The sequence below is a fragment of the Artibeus jamaicensis genome, unplaced genomic scaffold (genome assembly GCF_021234435.1).
Source record: "Artibeus jamaicensis isolate MK-2021 breed Jamaican fruit bat unplaced genomic scaffold, CSHL_Jam_final contig_601, whole genome shotgun sequence".
Lineage (NCBI taxonomy): Eukaryota > Metazoa > Chordata > Mammalia > Chiroptera > Phyllostomidae > Artibeus > Artibeus jamaicensis.
In genome coordinates this window covers 751,066-772,481 of record NW_026521902.1, presented here as the reverse complement: position 1 = coordinate 772,481, position 21,416 = coordinate 751,066, and the positions used below count along the sequence as shown (strand labels likewise).

The 21,416-nt window shown below is 40.7% G+C and overlaps 1 protein-coding gene across 2 annotated transcripts in view; it reads right to left on the bottom strand.

Annotated features, from left to right (window-relative positions):
• The window catches only part of LOC119061200 (tubulin-specific chaperone cofactor E-like protein), a 208,600-nt gene extending 189,506 nt beyond the window's left edge, over positions 1-19,094 (bottom strand). For both annotated transcript variants that reach the window (XM_053670667.1, XM_037161652.2), the window contains exons 1-2: positions 18,912-19,094; positions 1,396-1,537 (exon numbers count right to left, since the gene is read on the bottom strand). In XM_053670667.1, coding sequence (XP_053526642.1) covers positions 1,396-1,528 — 133 coding nt within the window. In that variant the 5' untranslated portion in view covers positions 1,529-1,537; positions 18,912-19,094. The remainder of the gene's footprint in view (positions 1-1,395; positions 1,538-18,911) is intronic.
• Positions 19,095-21,416: the final 2,322 nt, after the last annotated feature.

Below are 21,416 nucleotides of genomic sequence, written 5' to 3'. Positions count from 1 at the left end.
AGCAGAACTGCTTATACATCATCCATACTATCACCTTGTCCTCTGAACACGAGCCCTATGTGATTCATGTCTGATGACCGTTACCTTATCGGCCTTAATTCTTTCATTTTAGAAATTTAGTTTAACAGCATCACTCTGGATAGCTCTTTTCTGTCTGGTATGTATTTCCACCTTTTAAAATGATCTCAAACCATTAAAGATAGTCTCTGTTATACTACTTCTGTTCCATGTGTCAATAATATCACTTACCATCTCTAATAAGAAGGATAAATGTGAGAATTCAACTACGCCTTCCCTATTTGGTATGAAACAAGGATTCATAAAGGTAATATTTATTAACAAAGGCCTCAAATTATATTATTTTTTCAAACTTAGTATTTATCAGTATTAGTTTTCAGAATGAGAATGAATCCTGAAAACAATGACCAAGTGAGAAGTCTCCTTCTTTCTGCCGTTCCAGTTTATGTGGAGCGATATGACAGCTGCACTGAGGAACAAAACATGCTCAGTGACCTCTGGACACAGGAACTCAAACATGCTCAATAACAACCTCCCATAATTACAAAGAACTTAATTACAACATTAAGCTAAAATGCAAGCAAAAACACAACCCGCACACCTCTAGTTGTAGATCTCTGCTCACGTATAATCCCTCTTCTAGATGGTCCTTATCTCCTCTCTAACCAGCTTCTACATTCCTAAGAGGTCAGTTCCAGTCATACAACTTGGAACCCTTTTCTGATCATATTAATTAACTCTCTTCTAAACTTCTTTCCCAATCACTGGGCCATCCATTTGGCTCAACATAAACTACCTGGTGTTCTATTTTTTTTTCAAGTGTAACTCTTGAAATTTAATTATGTTGTTAGGCTGCTGAGAGTATAGTACAGTTTTGTAGTGTCTTGCAGCCTACCATTTCCTTGAAAGAATATGTAGTTGAAATATTATCACTGAAATGTTGTTCCTGCCCTATGTATGAGTGCTACTAAAATGCCATTTGCCTATGCCCTGACCGGTGTGGCTCATCATTTGGTTGGACATCATTTGGTAAAGCTAAAGGCTGCTGGTTCAATTGTGTCTGGGTTGTGGGTAGGTCCCAGGTCAGGGCACATACAAGAGCCAACTGATCAATGTTTTTCTCTCATATCAATGCTTCTTTCCCTTTCTCTTTCCCTTCTCCTCTTTCTAAAAATAAATAAATAAAATGCTTTTTGGTCAATCAGAAGAAAAACAGGTCCTTTCATGATTTTCAAAACACTGAAATCATGACAAGGGAGAAAGACCTTTTGACTCATAATTCAAAATAAAGAAAATCATTTATAAAAAGGTACTATTCTGGTTTAATGCCTTAAGTAAGCTCCAGCAAATAAACATTGTGGGTCCTATTTTTCTTACCTTTCATAGGAGAGCCCTGAGGGGTAGCTGGGACGTGGACTCCCATCCCAGGACCACGGCGGTAAGGAAAGTTTTCAGGACTGTATTTTTCACATAATACTTGCATAAAACTCCTTCCACTAGGTTGATCCATCTTCCTTTCCTGAAAATTACACAGGAAACCAGGTCATCAAGATTATTACTTTTCCTAAGAAATATTTATTAAGAACTAGCCATTGTGCTGACTGGTGTGGCTCAATGGACTGGGTATCACCCCCAAACTGAAAGGTCAATGGTTCAATTCCCAGTCAGGGCACATGCCTGGGTTGCAGGCTGGGTCCTTGGTTAGGGGCACATATGAAGCAACCAATGTTTCTCTCACACATTGATGTTTCTCTCCTTCTCTTCCTCCCTTCCTTCCTCTCTCTCTAAAAAGAAATAAAAATCTTAGGACTTCTGGCCAAGATGGAGGTGAAAATACTATGCCTCCTCCCACAACCAAAATTAAGGACAACAAATATTTAGAAACAAGAATACAACCAGAACAGACAGAAAACTGAACTGTACAAAAGTCTGACAACCATTCATCCAAACGAGTAAGAGGGGTGGAGTCGGCGGTCGGCAGAGAAGGGTCATGGCAGGAAAAAGTGGTTGCTGGTGGACCCAAGCACGCAAGCAGCATGGGGCTAGCAGACCCTGGGCACAGGGAGGAAATGAGCAGACCCAGTGAGGCACACAAGGTGGCCGCAGACCTCAGTCACACATTCGCACACATATAAACCCTGGGGAAACAAGCAGCAAGAGAGACTGCCTGACCCAGGGCCCCAGCAACGGGAAATAAAGCTTAAAAGCACTGACTGAAAACACTTGTGGGGGTTGAGGTGCCAGAAGAGACTCCCCCAGCTTCACAAAAGAGTTCGTTGGACAGACCCACAAGGTTCTAGAATGTATACAAGCCCACCCACCCAGGAACCAGCACCAGAAGGGCCCAGTTTCCATGGGGGAAGGAGAGAAGGGACTGAAATACAAGCAGAGAAAGCACCATTGTTCCCTCTCTGACCCCGCCCCCATGTACAGCTCACAAGCCAGCTACCGGGTTGACCTGCCCTGGTGAACACCTAAGACTCCACTTCTCATACGTAACAAGTGCAAACAGACCAAAACATCATGGCTCAAATGGAAGAACAAATCAAAACGCCACAGCCAATACTTTTATGCGACCAAGAGATGGCCAAACTTTCAGATGCACAGTTCAAAACACTGGTGATCAGGATGCTCACAGAATTGGTTGATTTTGGTCACAAATTAGATGAAAAAAATGAAGGCTACACCAAATGAAATGAAGCAAAATGCACAGGGAACCAACAGTGATGGAAAGGAAACTGGGACACAAATCAATGGAGTGGACCAGAAGGAAGAAAGAAACAAACAAACAGAAAAGAATGAAGAAACAAGAATTCAAAAAAATGAGGAGAGGCTTAGGAACCTCCAGGACATCTTCAAACGTCCAATACCCTAATTATAGGGCTACCAGAAGGGGAAGAGGAAGAGCAACAAGTGGAAAACTTATTTGAACAAATAATAAAGGTTAACTTCCCCAATCTGGCAAAGGCAATAGACTTCCAGGAAGTCCAGGAAGCTCAGAGAATCCAAAAGAAGTTGGACCCAAGGAGGAACACACCAAAGCACATCATAATTACATTAGCCAAGATTAAAATGAAGGAGAGAATTCTAGAAGCAGCAAGAGATAAGGAGACAGTCACCTACAAAGGAGTTCTCATCAGACTGTCAGCTGATTTCTCAAAAGAGACCTTACAGGCAAGAAGGGGCTGGAAAGAAGTATTCCAAGTCATGAAAGGCAAGGACCTACATCCAAGATTGCTCTATCCAGCAAAGCTTTCATTTAGAATGGAAGGACAGATAAAGCGCTTCTCAGATAAGGTCAAGTTGAAGTTCATCATCACCAAGCCCTTATTATATGAAATGTTAAATGGACTTATCCAAGAAAAAGAAGATAAAAAAGATGAACAGTGAAAGGACAGCAAATTCACAGTTATTAACAAACACACCTAAAACCAAAGCAAACTAAGAGGACAGCTAGATCAGGAGCAGAGCCACAGAAATGGAGATCATATGGAGGGTTAGCAACCGGGGAGTGGGCGGAGGAGAGGGGGGAGAAGGTACAGAGAATAAGTAGCATAGACAGTGGGGAAAAAATAGGGGGAAGGCAAGAATAGTATGAAAATGTAGAAGCTAAAGAACTTATGACACATGGACATGAACTAAAGGGGGGGAATGTGTATGGAAGGGGGTGTGCAGGGGGAAGGGGAATGAGGGGGAGAATGGGACAACTGTAATGGCATAATCAATAAAAATATTATAAGAATAAAATAAAAATCTTAAAAAGAAAACACCCAATTTTTTACCAGGCACTCAACAAAGTATTATACACACATAAGACACAGACTATGTGTGACTACCACAGACACTTACACTGTGGTGAGACTTATGACTTAAGGAAAGTCATATGTTGATGAATGACAGCAGCTCAGCTCAGCACATGATCAATACAATCCAGATAAAAAGTGCCAGATGCAGCCTGGCTGGTGTGGCTCAGTGGACTGAGTGCTGGCTTGTGAACCAAAGGGTCACTGATAGATTCCCAGTCAGGGCACATGCCTGGGTTGCAGACCAGATCCCCAGTAGGGGGCGGATGAGAGGCAATCGCACATTGATGTTTCCTTCTCTCTTTCCCATCCCCTCTCTAAAAATGAATAAATAAAATCTTTTCTTAAAAAAGTGCTAGATGCTTTAGAAGAGGAGGCAGTCCCTTTCAACCCAGGGTAACAAGAAGACTTTAGGCTGGTACATGGGGTTCATGGGGTAACATGAAGAAGAACTAAACAGATAGGTATAGACTAACAAATCCTTTGATATTTGTCCCTCAAAATACATTCTCCTCTTCTTCCATAGAAAAAGAATTTTTAACTGTATACATCGCTAGTTCTATCTAGAAATGAGTATGTGACTAAATACTAATTGAGGATAGAAGCAAATTATTCTATGGCCACTCTGGAAATCATCCTTAAAAGAGAGCCAGAGTGTGCTCTTTGCCCAAGTTATTTACTTTTGCTTTTGTTGCCTTTGCCCAAGAAGACATATCCAAAAAAAATTGCTAAGACAACTATGAAAGAGTTTACTGCCCAAATTTTCCTCTAGGAATTTTATAGTTTCTGGTCCTAAATTTAAATCTATTAGTCTAGTTTCATTGTTTTGCATGTACTCAGTTTTCCCAACCCATTTACTAAACAGACTACCTTTACCCCATTGATATAGTCTTACCTCCTCTGTTGTAGATTAACTGACCATTTAGGTGTGGGTTTATTTCTGGACTCTCTGTTCAGTTACTTGATCTGTGTGTCTGTTTTTGTGCCAGTAAAAACACCCGTCCACTAGATGAACCACACTTTTATGTGTACAATTTACCGAAGTTTAGATTATGGAATACATTCCATAATGATTAAATCACAAGTCATCTTGAGAACACAGGGCTGCCCTCCATCAGAATCGTCACTGGGGAGCTGGAGGATAGAGCCTGTGCTAGCAGAAGACAGTTTGTGTTTTCAGTCCATGCAGAGGGCTAAGCGTCTGCAGGTGTCCTCTATCCCAGCACTGGTTGTGTCAAAACTGAACTGCCAAGCATCCTCCTGGCCTTCAGGAACTTCAGGCTGAAAGGTTCTTTTTGCAATGTAAATTTATCACCAAAAGCACCGGGCAATATGGAGCAGGTGCTATATCAGCAACCATTGCTTTTATTAAAGACTGGTCTCAAGCGAATGCTAGGAAAATTTTTAGAAACAGTTTAACAAAAAGTCAAAGAAGTTGCATTGTTATTTTCCATGCAATTGGCAGTTCCAAAAGAATAAAGAGGGTGTGTGGGGGCTGCTGAACTGTGTCAAAATAATAGTCTCCAAATTTAAACAGCATCTCCTAACTGGAAGCTTCAGAACCACTTAAAATCAAAGCTGTGCAATTCAAGAACAATAGTCTTATATTCAACTTAAATGGAGACAATTGAGGGATGGTAAAATAGTCCTAGTGAGCAAGGAATCGGGGAGCATAAAAAGTTATTCTTCATGGTCACAGGCCTTAGCAACTCTTCCAGATAGTCTGGGGTTTTTTTTTTCCTTCTCCCAACCCCCAGCCCCCCACCAAAGAAAGACTTAAAAGCAATGCCAGGTACATTCATTGGTCATTTTCCAGCATAGGCTATTGAAAAAGCTTTCAAGGAATGTAGATAGTATACACATTAATACATGAGTTTTGAATTGGAACATTAAGATTGCAATATGAATCAGTAACATAAATCTACTCAACATCTGCTGAGGCAGTTTGAGAAGGAACAGTAGGTGGGAAAAGAAAATTGAAAACCAAACAGATTGAAAAATGAGGAAATACAGAATGGAAAAAAGATCTTTAAGTGGAGCCTTTGAAAAGGTTTTTTAGGGCAGGAGGGTAATCTATGACTTTCTGGGGAAAAAAAAGAGTGTCAAATTACATCTGACTACCTCTACAATTGGCATAGTACTAATGCATTTGTAAAACTGTTCTAAATTGCTTCAAGCCAGGGAGCCAGGAATCTTGGGTGATGTTGCTTGGTTCCATTATCAAGGTGTGGAGTGCACCTGTGAAAATTTCAACTCCTTTGTGTTTCAAATCCTAACTATACTGTGTTCTCATAAAGTACTTGGAGAAAGTCAGGATACAGTGTGGGTTGGATAAGGTGCTCAGGATACTTTTGCTTAACAGATTGCTATCAGAACAGAATACCCATTCACCTAAGTACCCTTCAGCTGCTATCAGACAATTTGTATCTTACGTACCCAAAGGGCTAGGTAAAAATTAGTATGAAACTCAATGCAACTGAAAATAGAAAATAGGCCATGTCTGACCACCAGCACAAAATATAGCTTAATGCAGGTATACAGGGTCAATATTTACTTCGCACACACCCACAAATGTTATAGTTGAGTACCATACTTGATGAAGTGTGAATACTACAAGCCTCAGTCACAACTTCCAAAAAATACAGATAATACCCCATGGAGTCCCAAAATATACACTTTAAATCTTACAAAAGTAGTTTCATCTGCTTATATAAAGCATACACTACCTCCAGGAGAATAAAACAGATAGCAGTAAAATCTGTGCCTGTGGTTGACTCCAGAGAGAGAAATAAGGAATAGGGTGAAAAGGAGATTTGCTCTTGGCTGTTCGCCTGCTTAAACTACCTGAAGTCACCAGATGCAAGCACCCTTTTTTTTTCTCATTATCTTTTGAAAATATAAAACATTTTTGAGCCCTGGCTAGAGTAGCTCAGTGGATTGAGCGTTGGGCCTGCGAACCAGAGGATTGCAGTTCGATTCTCAGTCAGGGCACATGCCTGGGTTGCAGGCCAGTTCCCAGCAAGCGACGCATGAGAGGCAACCATACATTGATGTTTCTCTCCCTCTCTCCTTCCCTTCCCCTCTAAAGATAAATTTTAAAAAAAGAATGTTAAAAAAAAAACCAAAAACATTTTTGAGTGATATGTCTGGAAATGACCTAAAAATTTGTCAAAGAGTTTTCAAATACCTCATTATTACCAATTATTTATGGAAAAGATGCCAAATTAGACCATGTGGAATATAATATTAGAAATAATTTACAAAGAAAGTGGACGGTGAGGGAGAAGAGAGAAATTAAATGGACAGCCAAAGAGAATTAGATACTTTTGTAAAACAGCTTTGGGAAGTTAAAAGAAAAAAAGCAGAAGAAAACACACCCAAGCTTCAGAACTAAACTACAGTGGAAATGACAGGTGGGGTTGAGGCGCAGGGGTGAGACAACAGAGCCAGATCTGCTGTCTTCACCGTGGCTTTCAAGGGCACAGTGAGTGCTCCACACCAAGTGTACAGAGGGCTGAAGAATAACCTCAGGCCTGCAGGGTCACCTCCTTTGCTAGACAAGTTAAATGTGTTAATCAATGTTAGCCAAATATTTTACCTGAATTACCCAGCTGTGTTCAAACCACTGTGAGCCTGGGACCATAAAAGCTCCCGGAGGCAGAGGTGACAAAGCTGTCAATAAGCCTAAGGATGCTCTGGGAGCTTCAGGCCTTCCTGTCACTGCTCACAGTAAAGACCAACCAAAAAGGAGGGTGCTTCCTAGAGCAGGAAGCTGATCCTACATAGCTATGACTCAGGAATAGTTAAGAGTCAGGAACTGATTTGTAGTTCTAAAAAATAAATTGCAATCTTTCAAAATATGCGTTAGTTCAGGATGAGGCTAAATCTGCAGTAAGAATTTTCATAGCTTAAAAACAGTGGAGAAGAAGGAAACTTCTTGTAAAGTAGTTTAAAATTATTTTAAGCCATTTGACATGGACCCATTTATATATAACTAACCAGTCTCATCTATTCATCAGAGAAGGGCAGAAAAAACGACACTTGAAAAGACAACTGACAATATTTTGCTACCTTATACATGAAAACAAAACAAACATTTTGGATAAAGACTACAATTTCACCTGTAGGCTGTTCCTTTGGTCAGATGACATTTCATTTGAGTTATTTTTCTCCACATAGAAGTCTATTTCCTTTATAAGGCAATCTAAAAATAAAAACCTCTTTATTGCTTGCTTAATAAAAATGGAGAGGGCAAATATATTCAGCTAATCCTGCCATCTCTTTTTTGCACCTTATCAATTAGGCATGTTTTCCTGTGTGTGTTACTCATAAAGTGGACGTCCTCGCAGAGTTCAAAGCGTTGTTTGGTTTTGTTCCAGAAACAGTGCATCTGCACCAAACACTGTGCTAAGCACTAAGAAGTGAGAGTGAATAACATCCATATTCCTTCCTAAGGATATTGGCAATCCTGAAGGAAACATACAAAAATAACACATACCTGAAATAAACAGCACAGAAGTAGTGAATTCCCATGTAAGAAGTGACTGACTTTTGGAAGCATAACCCAGGAAGCAGGTGAGACTGGAGCCACTTTGAAAGATTATGAAGATTAGGCTAATGGGGTGCAGAAGAGCATTTTGGGCAGAGGAAATGATGGAATGTGAATAGGCTTAAGACACATAAAACACTGGCTATTAAGCAGTATTGCTAAAACATAAATTATGTGTTGGGGGGCAGGCAAGGCAGGATACTGGACTGTAGGGTGGTCAGTAGAGTCAGCTTATGAAAGACCTTGTTCAGGTTCAACTTTATCCTATAGAGATAAGAGTAAGGAAAATGCTGATGGATCACCAGGAATAGTGCAAGGATGGGGGTTACCAATCTTTACACAGAATCTCAAGATACCAAAAAATGATAAGAATTTTAAAACCCTTGGGCAGTCAGGAGTTTGTTCACCTTGGGGAAGTAAGGACTAGTGGGTGGAAGCCACACACGAAGTTAAGGAAATAAGTCAAGACAGTGAGTCTAGACCAGGCCTTTGAGAAACTTAGATGAGAGCAGAAGAAATGGGACAGCTGATGAAAAAAAAAAGTATTCAGAGAGAGTTTTTCACAGCTTCTTCTTTCTTTCTTTTTTTTTTTTTTTAAGGATAAATGAGAAACTCACGGGCTGCATATGGGAGGAGGGGTGCAGGAGCCCAGTAGGAACAAAACCAGTCTATGGAGGAACATCTCCCAGAGCCTGTCAAATAGTCTTTCAGGGTTATCAGCTTTTTCAATTTTTGCAAGTACTTTTTATTATTTTTTAAGACCATTTAACTCTGGTTTTATGGACTCCTAACCTCATCCAGGAAAGCTTCCTTTTCTGAGAGATCCCCACTACACCCAGACCCTGATGGACTCTTGGACATTATTGTAGGTAGCTGGACTTTTGTTTACGTTTTCCCAAATCTTTCTGATCCTCAGTATTAGTGTACCCCAATAACACATAATTACTCTAGGAATATATATTGTGTGTTAATTATTTTTCCCTCCATGAAAGAGTAAATAATTGAATTAATAAAGGTCTATTAATAAGCTTTATTCTAAATAAGTGCTTTCATAATACAAGTGGTATACATTATGAATTTTTAAAATGTTCAATTGAAAATAAGTGAAAAACCTGTAACACCATGCAGTTTCCATATAGATGTACTTTTCCGTTTTATTAGTTAAGTGAAGCATGTAATAAAGCACTACCAAAACATTTTCTTATCTGAAGCATATTGAGAGCCATGGCCATAACCAGAAGCATTGGTCAACAGACTTAGCAATTAGATTAAGCCTGAGGATGCACCTTACAATGTATACTTTTCCAGACCACTTTCCATGCTCTGTAGATATAGATTATTTATAGTTTTGTATATAACTATAGATACAGTAATTTCACTGTATAGCTCATCAATAAAACTTTATCAATAAACGTATGTCTACACAATCGTTTTTAAGGTTTGTAGAGTATTCCATCAACAAGCTTTTGCAGCTGAAGTCATGAGTGACAGCTCTCTCTCACAAAAACTCTTGAGGGACATTGTCCAAGTCAATATAAGTAGGCTAGATAGCCTCACTCTTAATTTACATTGTTAGATGTAAATCTAACAATTCTATCTCAATAACCTCCCCTAAGCATTATGTAGTATACTTAAGTGGATGTCTTCTTGGGATGAAAAGAAAAGAAAATAAACTAATTCTAATAAACTTTCAGAACTATTCTATAGAATTACAGTTTATCAATTCACAATTTGTGTTCCAAGTGCAAAAGTTGTGTGTAGCTGATAAATGCATTATCATGACACACCATGCGACTATGATTTCATAACCTAACACAAACCATCCTATTTTTCAAAGTCTCTTTCTCAATGGTATACTAAGCTACATTTAAGTATAATAATGTAGCACATCAACTTTTCACAATAGAAGATTTTTTTAAAAATCCAACACCGTCAAATGAAATGTTAATTCAGACTCCTACTTAGTCGTTGAACTATGCTCTTTAGTCAGCACACCACCCTCTCTGCTTACGACGCACTGTGCTTCTCTCGGAGAGCACTGCAAACAGTCAAGTATCTAACCCAAATTCTTCATTCTACAGATATCTAAATCAGTGACTCTGTCATCACTGAGTACAGCCACAGAGCTGTAAATATTTTCTGCTATACGACTATAATTCATACAAAGCACATCTGATGTTGAAAAATCAGGTAACTTCCTCATCTACAATTGCACATTAGCAAATATGACTAACCTGTTTGCTTGTAGTCTACTGTACGTAACATAGCACTTGGAATTTCTGTTCCAAATGCACTAACCTGATAATATTAAGATTTTGATGAGAAAGTATTTGAGAGGAAACAAAAATTAAGAAAACACTGCTAGACTGAAGTACCTTTGTGTGAAAATATTTCTAAGCACTTCTTTCTTGATTTTCATAGGTTGTTAGTGTCCACAATGTTGGCTTAAACCAATTGTCTACATCTCTATTAAATTAGGCATTCTAAAACATAGAAAAAGACTTCCCATAAACTTTCAGTAAGAACAACACAAAAAGGTTAACATTCACTGTACCTTGGAATTCAACAGTATCCAAACGAGAGTCCCACCCTTACCCCACCTCCCAGCTCCTTCACAAATCTGCATATATCCCCTCTACTGGCCCAGAATCGATTTGGGAAAATCATAAGGCTAGTTGCACTTACTCAAAATTCCAGAGATAAATTTACTCTCACATTGATGTTCCCCAAAAGCCAAGTGTCCCAACACTGAGTTTAACAGTCATTTTCCACAAACACCCTCTGAAACAGACAAACTGGCACTTATCTCTAGACTTACAGGATACGACACTGAGGTGAGTTGCTCAGGTTTCTGTGGCCCAACCAGCATGCTAGGTCATACTTTCTGAATCCCTAATCTATTGAGCCATGCTGTCTTTACTAAAAAGAAATATCATGTCAACAGTATATTGCATCACACACAAATCTAGAAATACAACTTATTAAAATACATGTAAACCAAGATACCTCTTGTTAACTTCACCAAAATAAATGAACCACAAAAACTAACAGCAATACTGAATGGTTTAGTCACCAAGGGGAAAAAACTATTCTCAATGTCTCCTGCCTACCAAAAAAGCAATGATAGTTTCTTGAATGGATTAGTTTTCATTAGAAAAAACTTATATGTGGAACAGTGAATACACAAATTTAAGGTCTCAAGACAGTGAATATCAATCTGGGAAAAATGAAAGACAATCCTTACCTCACAACTTAGAAAAACTCAAACCCAGATAAAATATGAAAGATAAACTTTATCCTTATGAGAAGAAAATAGTTATATTTTTCTAATAGAAGAAGAGCTCTAACATCTTGTTATAGAAAAATATTTCATAAAAAAATATGAGGAACCCATAAAGGAAAGGCTGACTAGTAAAATGAAAAACTTTAGATCATGAAAAAGACAGTAAACAATTAATAAGACAACTGGAAAAAAGATATTCGCAATATACGTAATTATATAGAGAATTCTTTTATTTTTATTTTTATTTAATTATTGTTCAAGTAAAGTTTTCTGTCTTTTACTCCCATCCCAGCCCACCCCCCGAGAATTCTTGAAAACAGTAAGAAAAAGGCAAACAACCCCATAGAAATATGGACAAAACACATCAACAACTACATAACAAAATAATATTCAAATGATTAATAAATATGTGTAAAAATGCTCAAGTTTTATAAGATTCAGAAACAAAAAATTAAATCTCAATGAAATACCATTTAAATTAGCAAAACTTAAAAACTTCAGCACAATACCAAATGCTGAAAAAAGCGTGGAAGAACAGGAACTCTCCCTCATGGGAGTGCAAATGCCTTGGTCCAAATGAACGCAAACACCCTGCAAACAACTTTCCCTGTCCAGCGACATCAAAGATGTGCGCACCCTGCACACACACAGCCATTCTCCTTCTCCACATGAACCCTGAGGAGCTTGTGCAGGTATGCCAGGAGAAAAGCAAAAAATGGCCATAGATCAGTAGTTTTTGAAATTACAAAAATCCTGATAGGAAAAAAAAGGCCCTTGTGTCCAAGAATAGGCAACTGGATAAATTGTGTTATAGTCATAAGATGAACAGTGACACAGCAACGGAAATTAACAATCAATAGTTCTCCATGACTGCTTCCTCATCAACAGGAATGACTTTAAAAAACGACATTGAATGAATAAAATAACTAATCACAGGTATATATATATATATATATATATATATATATATACAACTGCTTTATAAAAATTCAAAAATATATTAAGTTAATGACTGTATTGTTTAGGGTCACATACATATGTGGTAAAAACTGTAAAGAAAAGTCAGAGAGTAAGAAACAAAATTCGGAACTGTGGCATCCTTGGAGGGTGGGGACGTATAATCAGGGAGATACACAAATGGCAATAACAAGTCTTAATTCCCTCCTCAAAGCTGCTCCTCCTCCACCACTCCCCACTTCCACAGTTGTATTTGATTTGTCTTCCTCTCATACCCCCATGTAAACAATCAGCAAGTCTGATCAACAATACCTCTAAAACACTCCACTTCTTTCCATCTCCATTACTCTGCTCTGGTTCAAGCCTACATCAGTCTCTCACTAGGAAGGCTGCATAGCTTCCCCCTGCTCTCTCATGACTATACAATTCATTCTCCACAAAGAAGCCTAGTGATCTTTCCAAAATTTAAGTCCATTAAACTCTCCAGCGGCTTCCCTCCACACTTGGAATAAAATGCAATCTCTTTATCATAGCCTTGAGGGCTTCATTTAATGTGATCTGTGCTTACCTCTAACCTTACCTCCTCTCTCTACCCATTTCCTAGCCCACTAGGTTTCAGACAGCTCATCTTTCTCTTGATCACACCTGCAGGCAGATCCCTCTCAGTGCATTCCTGGGAATGCACTTTGCTGGTTCTTGCCCTACCTGGCTTCAGCTAAGCACTTAAGCCTCAAATCAATTTAGACACAAATATTACCTCCTCAGTGAGGCTGCCTCTGATGAGCCCACTCAAAATAGCACCGCTGCTACCATCAGTTACTCATCACTTCACCCTTTTTCATTTTTTACAGTACTTACTACAATCTATTAGTTTTGTGCTGGTTTTGGATCCCTCTCCCTCAGCACCAAGTCCACAAAAGCAGGGATGCACCAGTCTGGTCCAGTGTTACGTGGAGCAGGGTCTAGCACTTGGCAATATATACTTGTTAGATGAATAAAAAAGTAGATTGTACTTTGAATAAAAATGAGTATCTGTTGGCAGTGAAATGAAAATCAAGTATACCAACTGGGAGTGTACCGAGAGAATAGAAAGGGAAATTTTGAAAAATCACTGGGAAAGCATTCACCTAAGAAGAATTTTAGTTTACATAATTTTTGTCTCAAAAGTCCCAGTAACAGGCCACATTCCTAATGACCACTTGGGAATGACTAGTCGGCTTCACACAGGTGCATGGCCCTGGGTCATGGCAGTGCGTCATCTGCTCACTTCTGTTTTCAGAAGAGCACCGTGACGAACAGAAGGGGCTTCGGTTTGGCCTGAGTTCAATTATGAATCTACACTGAAATTTGAACAAGTTACTTACTTCTCTATGCCTGCAAAATGGAGCTATTCATAGCTATTTCATAGTCACTGTGAAAAATACAGGTTTAAAACATCTACTTGTGCTTGGCATGTAGTAGGTAGTCAATAAAATGTAGTTATTTTGATGAAAGCTGAGAGTAGGTAAATCTAAACAAATGGAAAGCTTATAGAGTTAAATAACAACTAAATATCTTCTGACTCTAACAACCCTGGTCAGTGTGGCTCAGTTGGTTGGGGAGTCAGTCGTCCTGCAACTGAAAGACCATGGGTTTGATTCCCGAGTGGGGCACATGCTAGGTTGCTCTGTTCGGTTCCCAGACGGGGTGCATGTGGTAGGCAACCCCATATGTTTCTCTCTCACAATGATGTTTCTCTCCCTCCCTTACCCTCTCTTTAAGAATCAATAGGCATGTCCTCAGGTGAGGACGAAGAGAAAGCACTGGGAACACACACCAGAACTTGATCCTTTTCTTCTAAAAAAAGACAAATATACCCAATGTAATACAAAATGATGTAAAAGGCACTCTGAGGACACCAAGGGAGTGACTGTCCTAAGGACATAGGCCACACATAAAGCTGAGTCATAAAACAGAGCCACAGGGTTTCCTAGATAAAAATACGATGCATGTAAGGGACCAGATAAGTGTAAGTGAGAAACACAGTGCTGCTGCTTCGGCGTGTGTGGGAAGAAGACTGGAAGATGAAGATGGGCTGTGGACCAGGTGGTAAGGGGAACCCTTGCTTTAAGTTTGTACTTTATTCTTGAGGCAGTGGGGAGATGAAGGGGGGCGGATCTAACATGCTAATTTGATAACAAAATTCTAAAGCAAAACAGCTTTATGACTTTAGACACCATATAGGTCCAGGATCTGCTAACCAGGAGCAAATAACAATGACTGACTTGGAGCCTATGCTCACCACTTTCATTCCTTCGATGACCGTTGTCATGCTGTTCACCCTTTCCACAACAGATAAAATCTGCCAAGTTTACTTTGTGCCTTGTGTTATGTTGTTTTACATATGCTCTCACTCAATTATTTTAACACCCTTATAAGGGGTACTATCAGTAATCCTGTTAAACAGATTGAAAACCTAGAGCACAAATGTTATACTCAAGATGGCTAGTGAGCGAGAGACTGAATTCGAATGTAGGCTGCCTAACTCCAAAGCCCTAAAATTAAACCAACCAGCTGACTGCTTAGTTCATTTACATTACTTGCACTAAGTTATATGTATGTACCTACTATAATTTAAGGCATCAGGCTAGGTCAGTGCTTCTTAAATTTTACTGTACAAAAGAATCAAGATTTTGATTCAGTCAGTCTAGGGTAGAAGTTTCAGAGAAATGTAATTTTAACCATAAATCCAATTAATTCTGATTCACTTGGTCTGATAAAGCCTGGGCTAGGTAATGGTCCTAGAGATTCAAGGATATTTGAGCTTCCACTCTTCTATGAGTTTACAATTTGAAAGAGGTAAAAACAAGACAAAACAATTCAGGAAATGCAACACAGACAATACAGAAAAGAAAGGCTTCATGGAGAGTTATCTGTAATGATATGAAGATGAGTAGGATTTCCTGAGGAAACAGGTTTCACGTCGACTTTCAGGACTGATGCTACATACAAAAGAAGATATGATGAAACAACCACTTGGCAGGAACAGAGGATCTGCATTTATGAAGGGAAAAATGATGTCAGGAAAAGCTAGAGGCTGTCGAACGCCCTCAAGGTCAACCTATGCCCAGGGGTGTCCGACCTGCAGTCCACAGGCAGTATGTTGATCAGGGTGGCTAGGAATGCGGCCCAATACAGAATTGTAAGTTTACTTAAATTTTATGAGATTTCATTTTTGTGTTTGTGCATTTAATGTGTGGTGCAGAGACACCAAAAGGTTGGACACTCCTGCTACAGGATGGGCTTTATCTACACTGGCACTGGGAAGCTACTAGCGGTTTTTTGAAGGCAATGATAAATAACAGTATTCTTTGAAGCTTTGCAAGATTATGCAGAACTAGAATAACAATGGGAATAGCCAGGCTGTTAGCATTCTAATCTTAAAAAAAAGGAGCCAGCACGGGGTGGTAAAAAAGTTGAAAAGGGGAGGAATGGTAGACAATTACATGAAAGGCAGAGGAGATGATCACAGCTAAATGATTTTTTTCATCCCTTAAATACAATTTATATCACTGTAAGCTTCATGTTACTTTTTAAGAACCTCTTATACGGCTAACTAGGCCCAAAATAAATAAAATGCACTTATTTAAAACACAGCCTATGACTGACTAAAGGGTCAGAAAATAGGCTTCTGAGTATACAAAATACATGTCACATAGTTCAGAAACTAAAAAACACAAAAAAGTAATTTTTGAATTATACATATACACATATTATATATAATTAACATGTATACATGAAAGAACATTATTGAGAGCTACACAATCTCATTTTACACAAAGTTCTAATAAATGTAAGCAGCTAATTTTCAAACTTACAACAGTTTGGTAGCAAAAATTAGAAGGGCAATATATCCTGCTACAGGTGGACATTTAAGAGTATGAGGTTCAAAAGAAATGAAAAAAGCAAACACAATCACTCAGGGTAAAAATCTTCACAACTGTTTATTGATAGGTACACGAGTCCCAGAAAAACAAATTGATAAGAATCTTCTTTCATATTTCAAATACCTACCACACACAAACTTTTAAATGTTCTTTAAAGCCAAATATTTTTAAACAACTATTTACCTGACCAAAAGGTAATTTAAAAGATTGCTGATACACAACAGCATAGCCCTCTCATCAATAACCAAGCATCAATAAAAATAGTTAAGGGTAAGAAAGATACATTTTACAACACACACAGTTTAAAGATGGTAAGAGTGCTTTCTTAAGGCATCTAATCAAGAATGTGGCTCCACTGATGAAGTTTAATTTGAGCAATTCTTGCCTGACGGCTGTGCCTTTGAACCCATGTTCCAAATAACACAAGGGCATCTACAACAAGTATTTAATTTTATTAAACAGGTCTTAAACATACACCCTATAAATTTACCTACTAAAATCATGTGACATCATTTGACACTCAACATCCCATTGCACTGTGTGACTACTTTTAAAAGGACTTTAAACATAGTAACACATATAGGCCTCTCATTAGGTTCACCAACACTCATTAATATTTATTACAATACTATTCATATAATATAGGACTTCACTTACTTTATAAACAGAGGAAAACATTCTCCTGGGGGGAATAACGATGTTAACTGACTCAAAGTTATACTTAAGTTTATGATTAAGTTTAAAATATATACCAAAGCCACATACCTTCAATCATGTAGAAGTATACCACATATTAATTATTGGAGAAGAGTTTAGGTTTCAGCTCGTGATTTTTTTAAATAGCAGAAAAGCAAATCAGTAAATATTTACAACACTATTAACATTAAAATAAAATTACCTTAACTATGATGCAGGGATAAATCAACTAAATGGAACTAGACCTCTCACATTTTTCAGACACAGCAAAGGATAGAGAAAATTAGGGAACATGCTTATTTCAAAAAATCTCATCCAATGATCAAGCCAAATAAGATATCAAAGGTTAAGATTATAGTGCAAAACACTAGTCAAATATGCTGCATTATAAATACTTAAACAAATGAAGCAGTCAACTGCACCCGGTTGGTACCACCCTCCCCCTTATACCAATCCATGTCCTTGGAATCATCCTTGTTCCTCAGAAGCAGAGGATATGAGGACACTAACTGAAGACAAAGAAATGTGCCTCGGAGACAGTATTTTTCAAGCTGCAATTTGTGACCCATAAATCAATGTAGTGGATTGAGTCAGCATTTTTTAATGAAAAGAACAAAATACAACAGAAATTATTACAATGCATCACGAGTCATGAGGTTCAATATAAAAATGCACATTTCACAACGGAGCATGATTTTTTAAAAAAAGTTTGAAACATCCTGCTCTAGAGATCTAGGTCCGCCGGTTCCGGACCCAGAGGTTGAACGCTCTCAGGGGCTCCGGGCTCCCACACAAACTCGCTGCCCCAGACGGGCTCTGGGGACGCGGAGGCAGAGCCGCTGCGCCGCCCAGGTAGAGCCAGTACGCGCCTCCGCTACACCTGTCTTTGCACTAGCGCGGCTCGCCTTCCCCTTAGCCTCAGACGGCGCCTACAGCCTTCCGGGCAGAACTCCGCCTTCCTCCACCGACTGTAAACAGTGCAACTTGCAGTCAGCTTCCCTCAACAGCAGCTTCCAGAGTCACTGGGTCGCAAGAGAAGGCAGCATTAAACCTCGCCACCGCGCCGGCCGTCTGCGGCCCCTCCACGGGGAATCCCGCAGCACGGCGACCCCGGGCAGGGCGCCCCTCCCAGGCCCATCACAGGCCGGCCCATCACAGGCCAGCCCATCCGTCTCCGCATCACGGTCACCCCAAAGCCTTTAACCTAAAGCGCCCCATCCTTTCATCAGCCCCTGTGCGGAGCAGGTCTAACGTCCCCAAAGCTCAGTTGTGCCCGTCCGCGGAGCCTCCCAGAGGAAAGCCCTCCACTTTTTTTTTTTTTTTTTCATTCAGTGGTTTAGAGACAAGTTTCCTATTTACCCACTCGGCTGCCTCAGCCTCCTCGGCTTCTCCTGCCAGCCAAGGGGCCTCCTCCGACCCCGCACAGCCCCATGCTCAGGGAGACGTAGGCCTCCCACGACCTCGCACTGCCTCCCCACGCGCCCCCCGCCATCCGGACGGCCCCTCTCCCAGCCCTAGGACCTGGCCGCGGCGCCCGGGCTGGGGTCCCGTCCTTCCCCGCCTCCCAGCCAAGCCTCGCCCGGCTCGCAGGGTCAGCTTGCACCGAGCACCCCCCCCCCCCCCCCCCCCCTTCCCCGGGCGGCCTAGCCGCCTAGGCTCCGGAGCTGGGCCCTACTCACCCCGCAGCCCGGGAGGCGGGGCTCCGCGGCGGCTCCTCCCGCGGCGCCTGACGCCCCCCTCCCGGCAGCTCTGTGGCAGACGCGTGGCCTCTGCGCTGTCCAGACCACCCCGGCCCTGGCCGCTTCACCTCGTCCTCCCCTCGGGCCGCTGTCCAGCGTCCTGCATTGACCCGGAAGCAGCTGTCAGGTCCCAACAACAACACGTGACCCTGTCCCGTGACGTCTGCTGCGTGAAGCGGAGGGGGCCAAGGAGTTGGTTGCTGTGGCGTCAGGATAGCGGTACCACTGGGCTGTCCCTAGAAAGATACCTCGTGTGCTCTTTCTGTAGCACATCATGAGGGGGCACCTGGGTGCAAAGGAGGTGCAGGGACTGCGTCACCTCAGAGCGAATCGGAAGCAGGTCAGAGCAAACCTGAGCTATGGAGAGGCCGAAGTGTACAGAAAGGGGCCTTGGGCTGAACCTTTCCAGGCTTACTTGAAATTTTGCCTTAGTTGTCAATCATTTGTAGTGTGACCCTGATCACTTCGCTCCCTTTTTCTTTCTGGCTTAGTGTCCTCACTGGGTGAACTCTAGACTGAACACCCGATACCACCCCAAGATACATTTGCAGGAGCACGTGGTATCACTCTGACCTTTGTGCTGTGTCCCCTCCCAAGGCCAATGGCATCTCGAGCTATCAATGCTCCAGGACCAAAGTGGTAACAGCAGCTTCCATTTACTGAGCCCCTTTGAGGCACTAGGCACTATGCACATGCTTTTTCAAATGTTACAACCTTCCAAGAGTAGCTATTTCATAGATTTGAAAACCGAAGTTTGCAAAGGCTACTAACCTGCTCCAGACAGTCCATTTAGTCCCAGTGACTGGGCTAAGATCGGAATCCAGGTCCCCCTGGCACCAAAGTCAAGCTGATGCACTCACGTTATCTCATGCCATTGCTCCAGCTCCACACAGACAACCTCTGGAGGTTGAACTGTGATTGTTGTTTCTTAGACTATTTCCTTTGCAGGAACATTAATGGAATTGGATGGTGCTGGCTGATCCTGGAGAGAATCCAGTCTTGTATGGCTGTGTTGGCTGAGGGTTAGGAATTGAAGAGGTCTATTGCATGACGTGTGCTGTCATGGGGTGTGTGTCAGAGCAGGTGAGGGGTTAGATGTGCAGGCATGAGTATTTACTTGTTCCTATGGGCCAGAGATACAATTCTTCAGGAGGGACCCAGTGGCAGTTCTTGCAGACTTCTCTCATTTTGTTTTTTCTCTTGCTCCACGGGTAGGGCTTAATGGAGTTAGAGGGGAAAGCCTGCAAGAATTGGTTAACAGATCCTGGCTGGTGTAGCTCAGTGGATTGAGCGCCGGCCTGGGAATCAAGCAACCACGGTTCTGTTCCAAGTTCGATTCCAAGTCAGGGCACATGCTTAGGCTGCAGGCCAGTTCCCAGCAGGGTACACACAGGAGGCAACCATACATTGATATTTCTCTCCCTCTCTCCTTCCCTTCCCCTCTAAAGATAAATAAAATTTAAAAAAAAATAAAGAACTGGTTAACAGAAGTGCTCTGAGAATCAAGGGAAGAGGAGCCAGGCAGTGTGGCTAAGTTTGCTGAGATGGGGCTTTCCTCCTCCTGCTGCAGAGAACAGAGTGTCTTTCTAGCACTTTAGGATTCATGGCTTTTGGAGCACGAGGATCAATGGCGTGATCATAGTCAATAATAGCCTCAATGAGATATGCACAGAGGAGGAAGAACGGGGTGGATGCTGCATAGATACTCACATGAGAGACTTACTTGTGAGTTCAGGGACCGTTATGGACACCCAGAATGTGTTCAGAAGTTAAATGTATTTTAAGCAACCAGGAAAAATGACAAGAAATGTGGGTCATTACTGGTGATAAATACCATGTGCATGTTATATACATGTAGATGTAAGTATTGTATATGACTGGGTGTGATTAGTAATATACTTCTTTACTTATCTGAGATATTATTGAGTCACTTTTCCTTTTTTGTTTCTTCTCTCCTCTTATAAAGATAAGGTCAATGTCTCTATCCACTTCTGATCTATTCCCCCAAGACAGCCAGAATTATCTTTCTAAAATGCATATTGGTCATGTTATTTTCTATCTCCTCTTAATCTACAGTCTGGTAGTCACTATGCACATGTAGCCATATAAATTCAATTAATTAAAATTAAGTTAAAATAAAACTGCATTTCCTGACACATAGGATGCTACCTATATGTCAGGTGCCCAGGAACCATATGTGGCTAGTGCTATAATTATGGACAGTGTCAATACAGAATATTTTTAGTATCACAGAAAGTTATTGAAACCTGCTGCTCTATACTCTGAATTCCTCATGTTTCTGTTCTTCTGGAAATTTGCTTTGCTAAGCTCTTTGCTTAAAACATTCTTCTATCTCTTGAGGCTGAAAATTATACATAATTGTTTATTTTCTTATTCTCTCTTTGACAAACAGGTAAGCCGCTATGAAGGCAGGAGCTAAGTCAG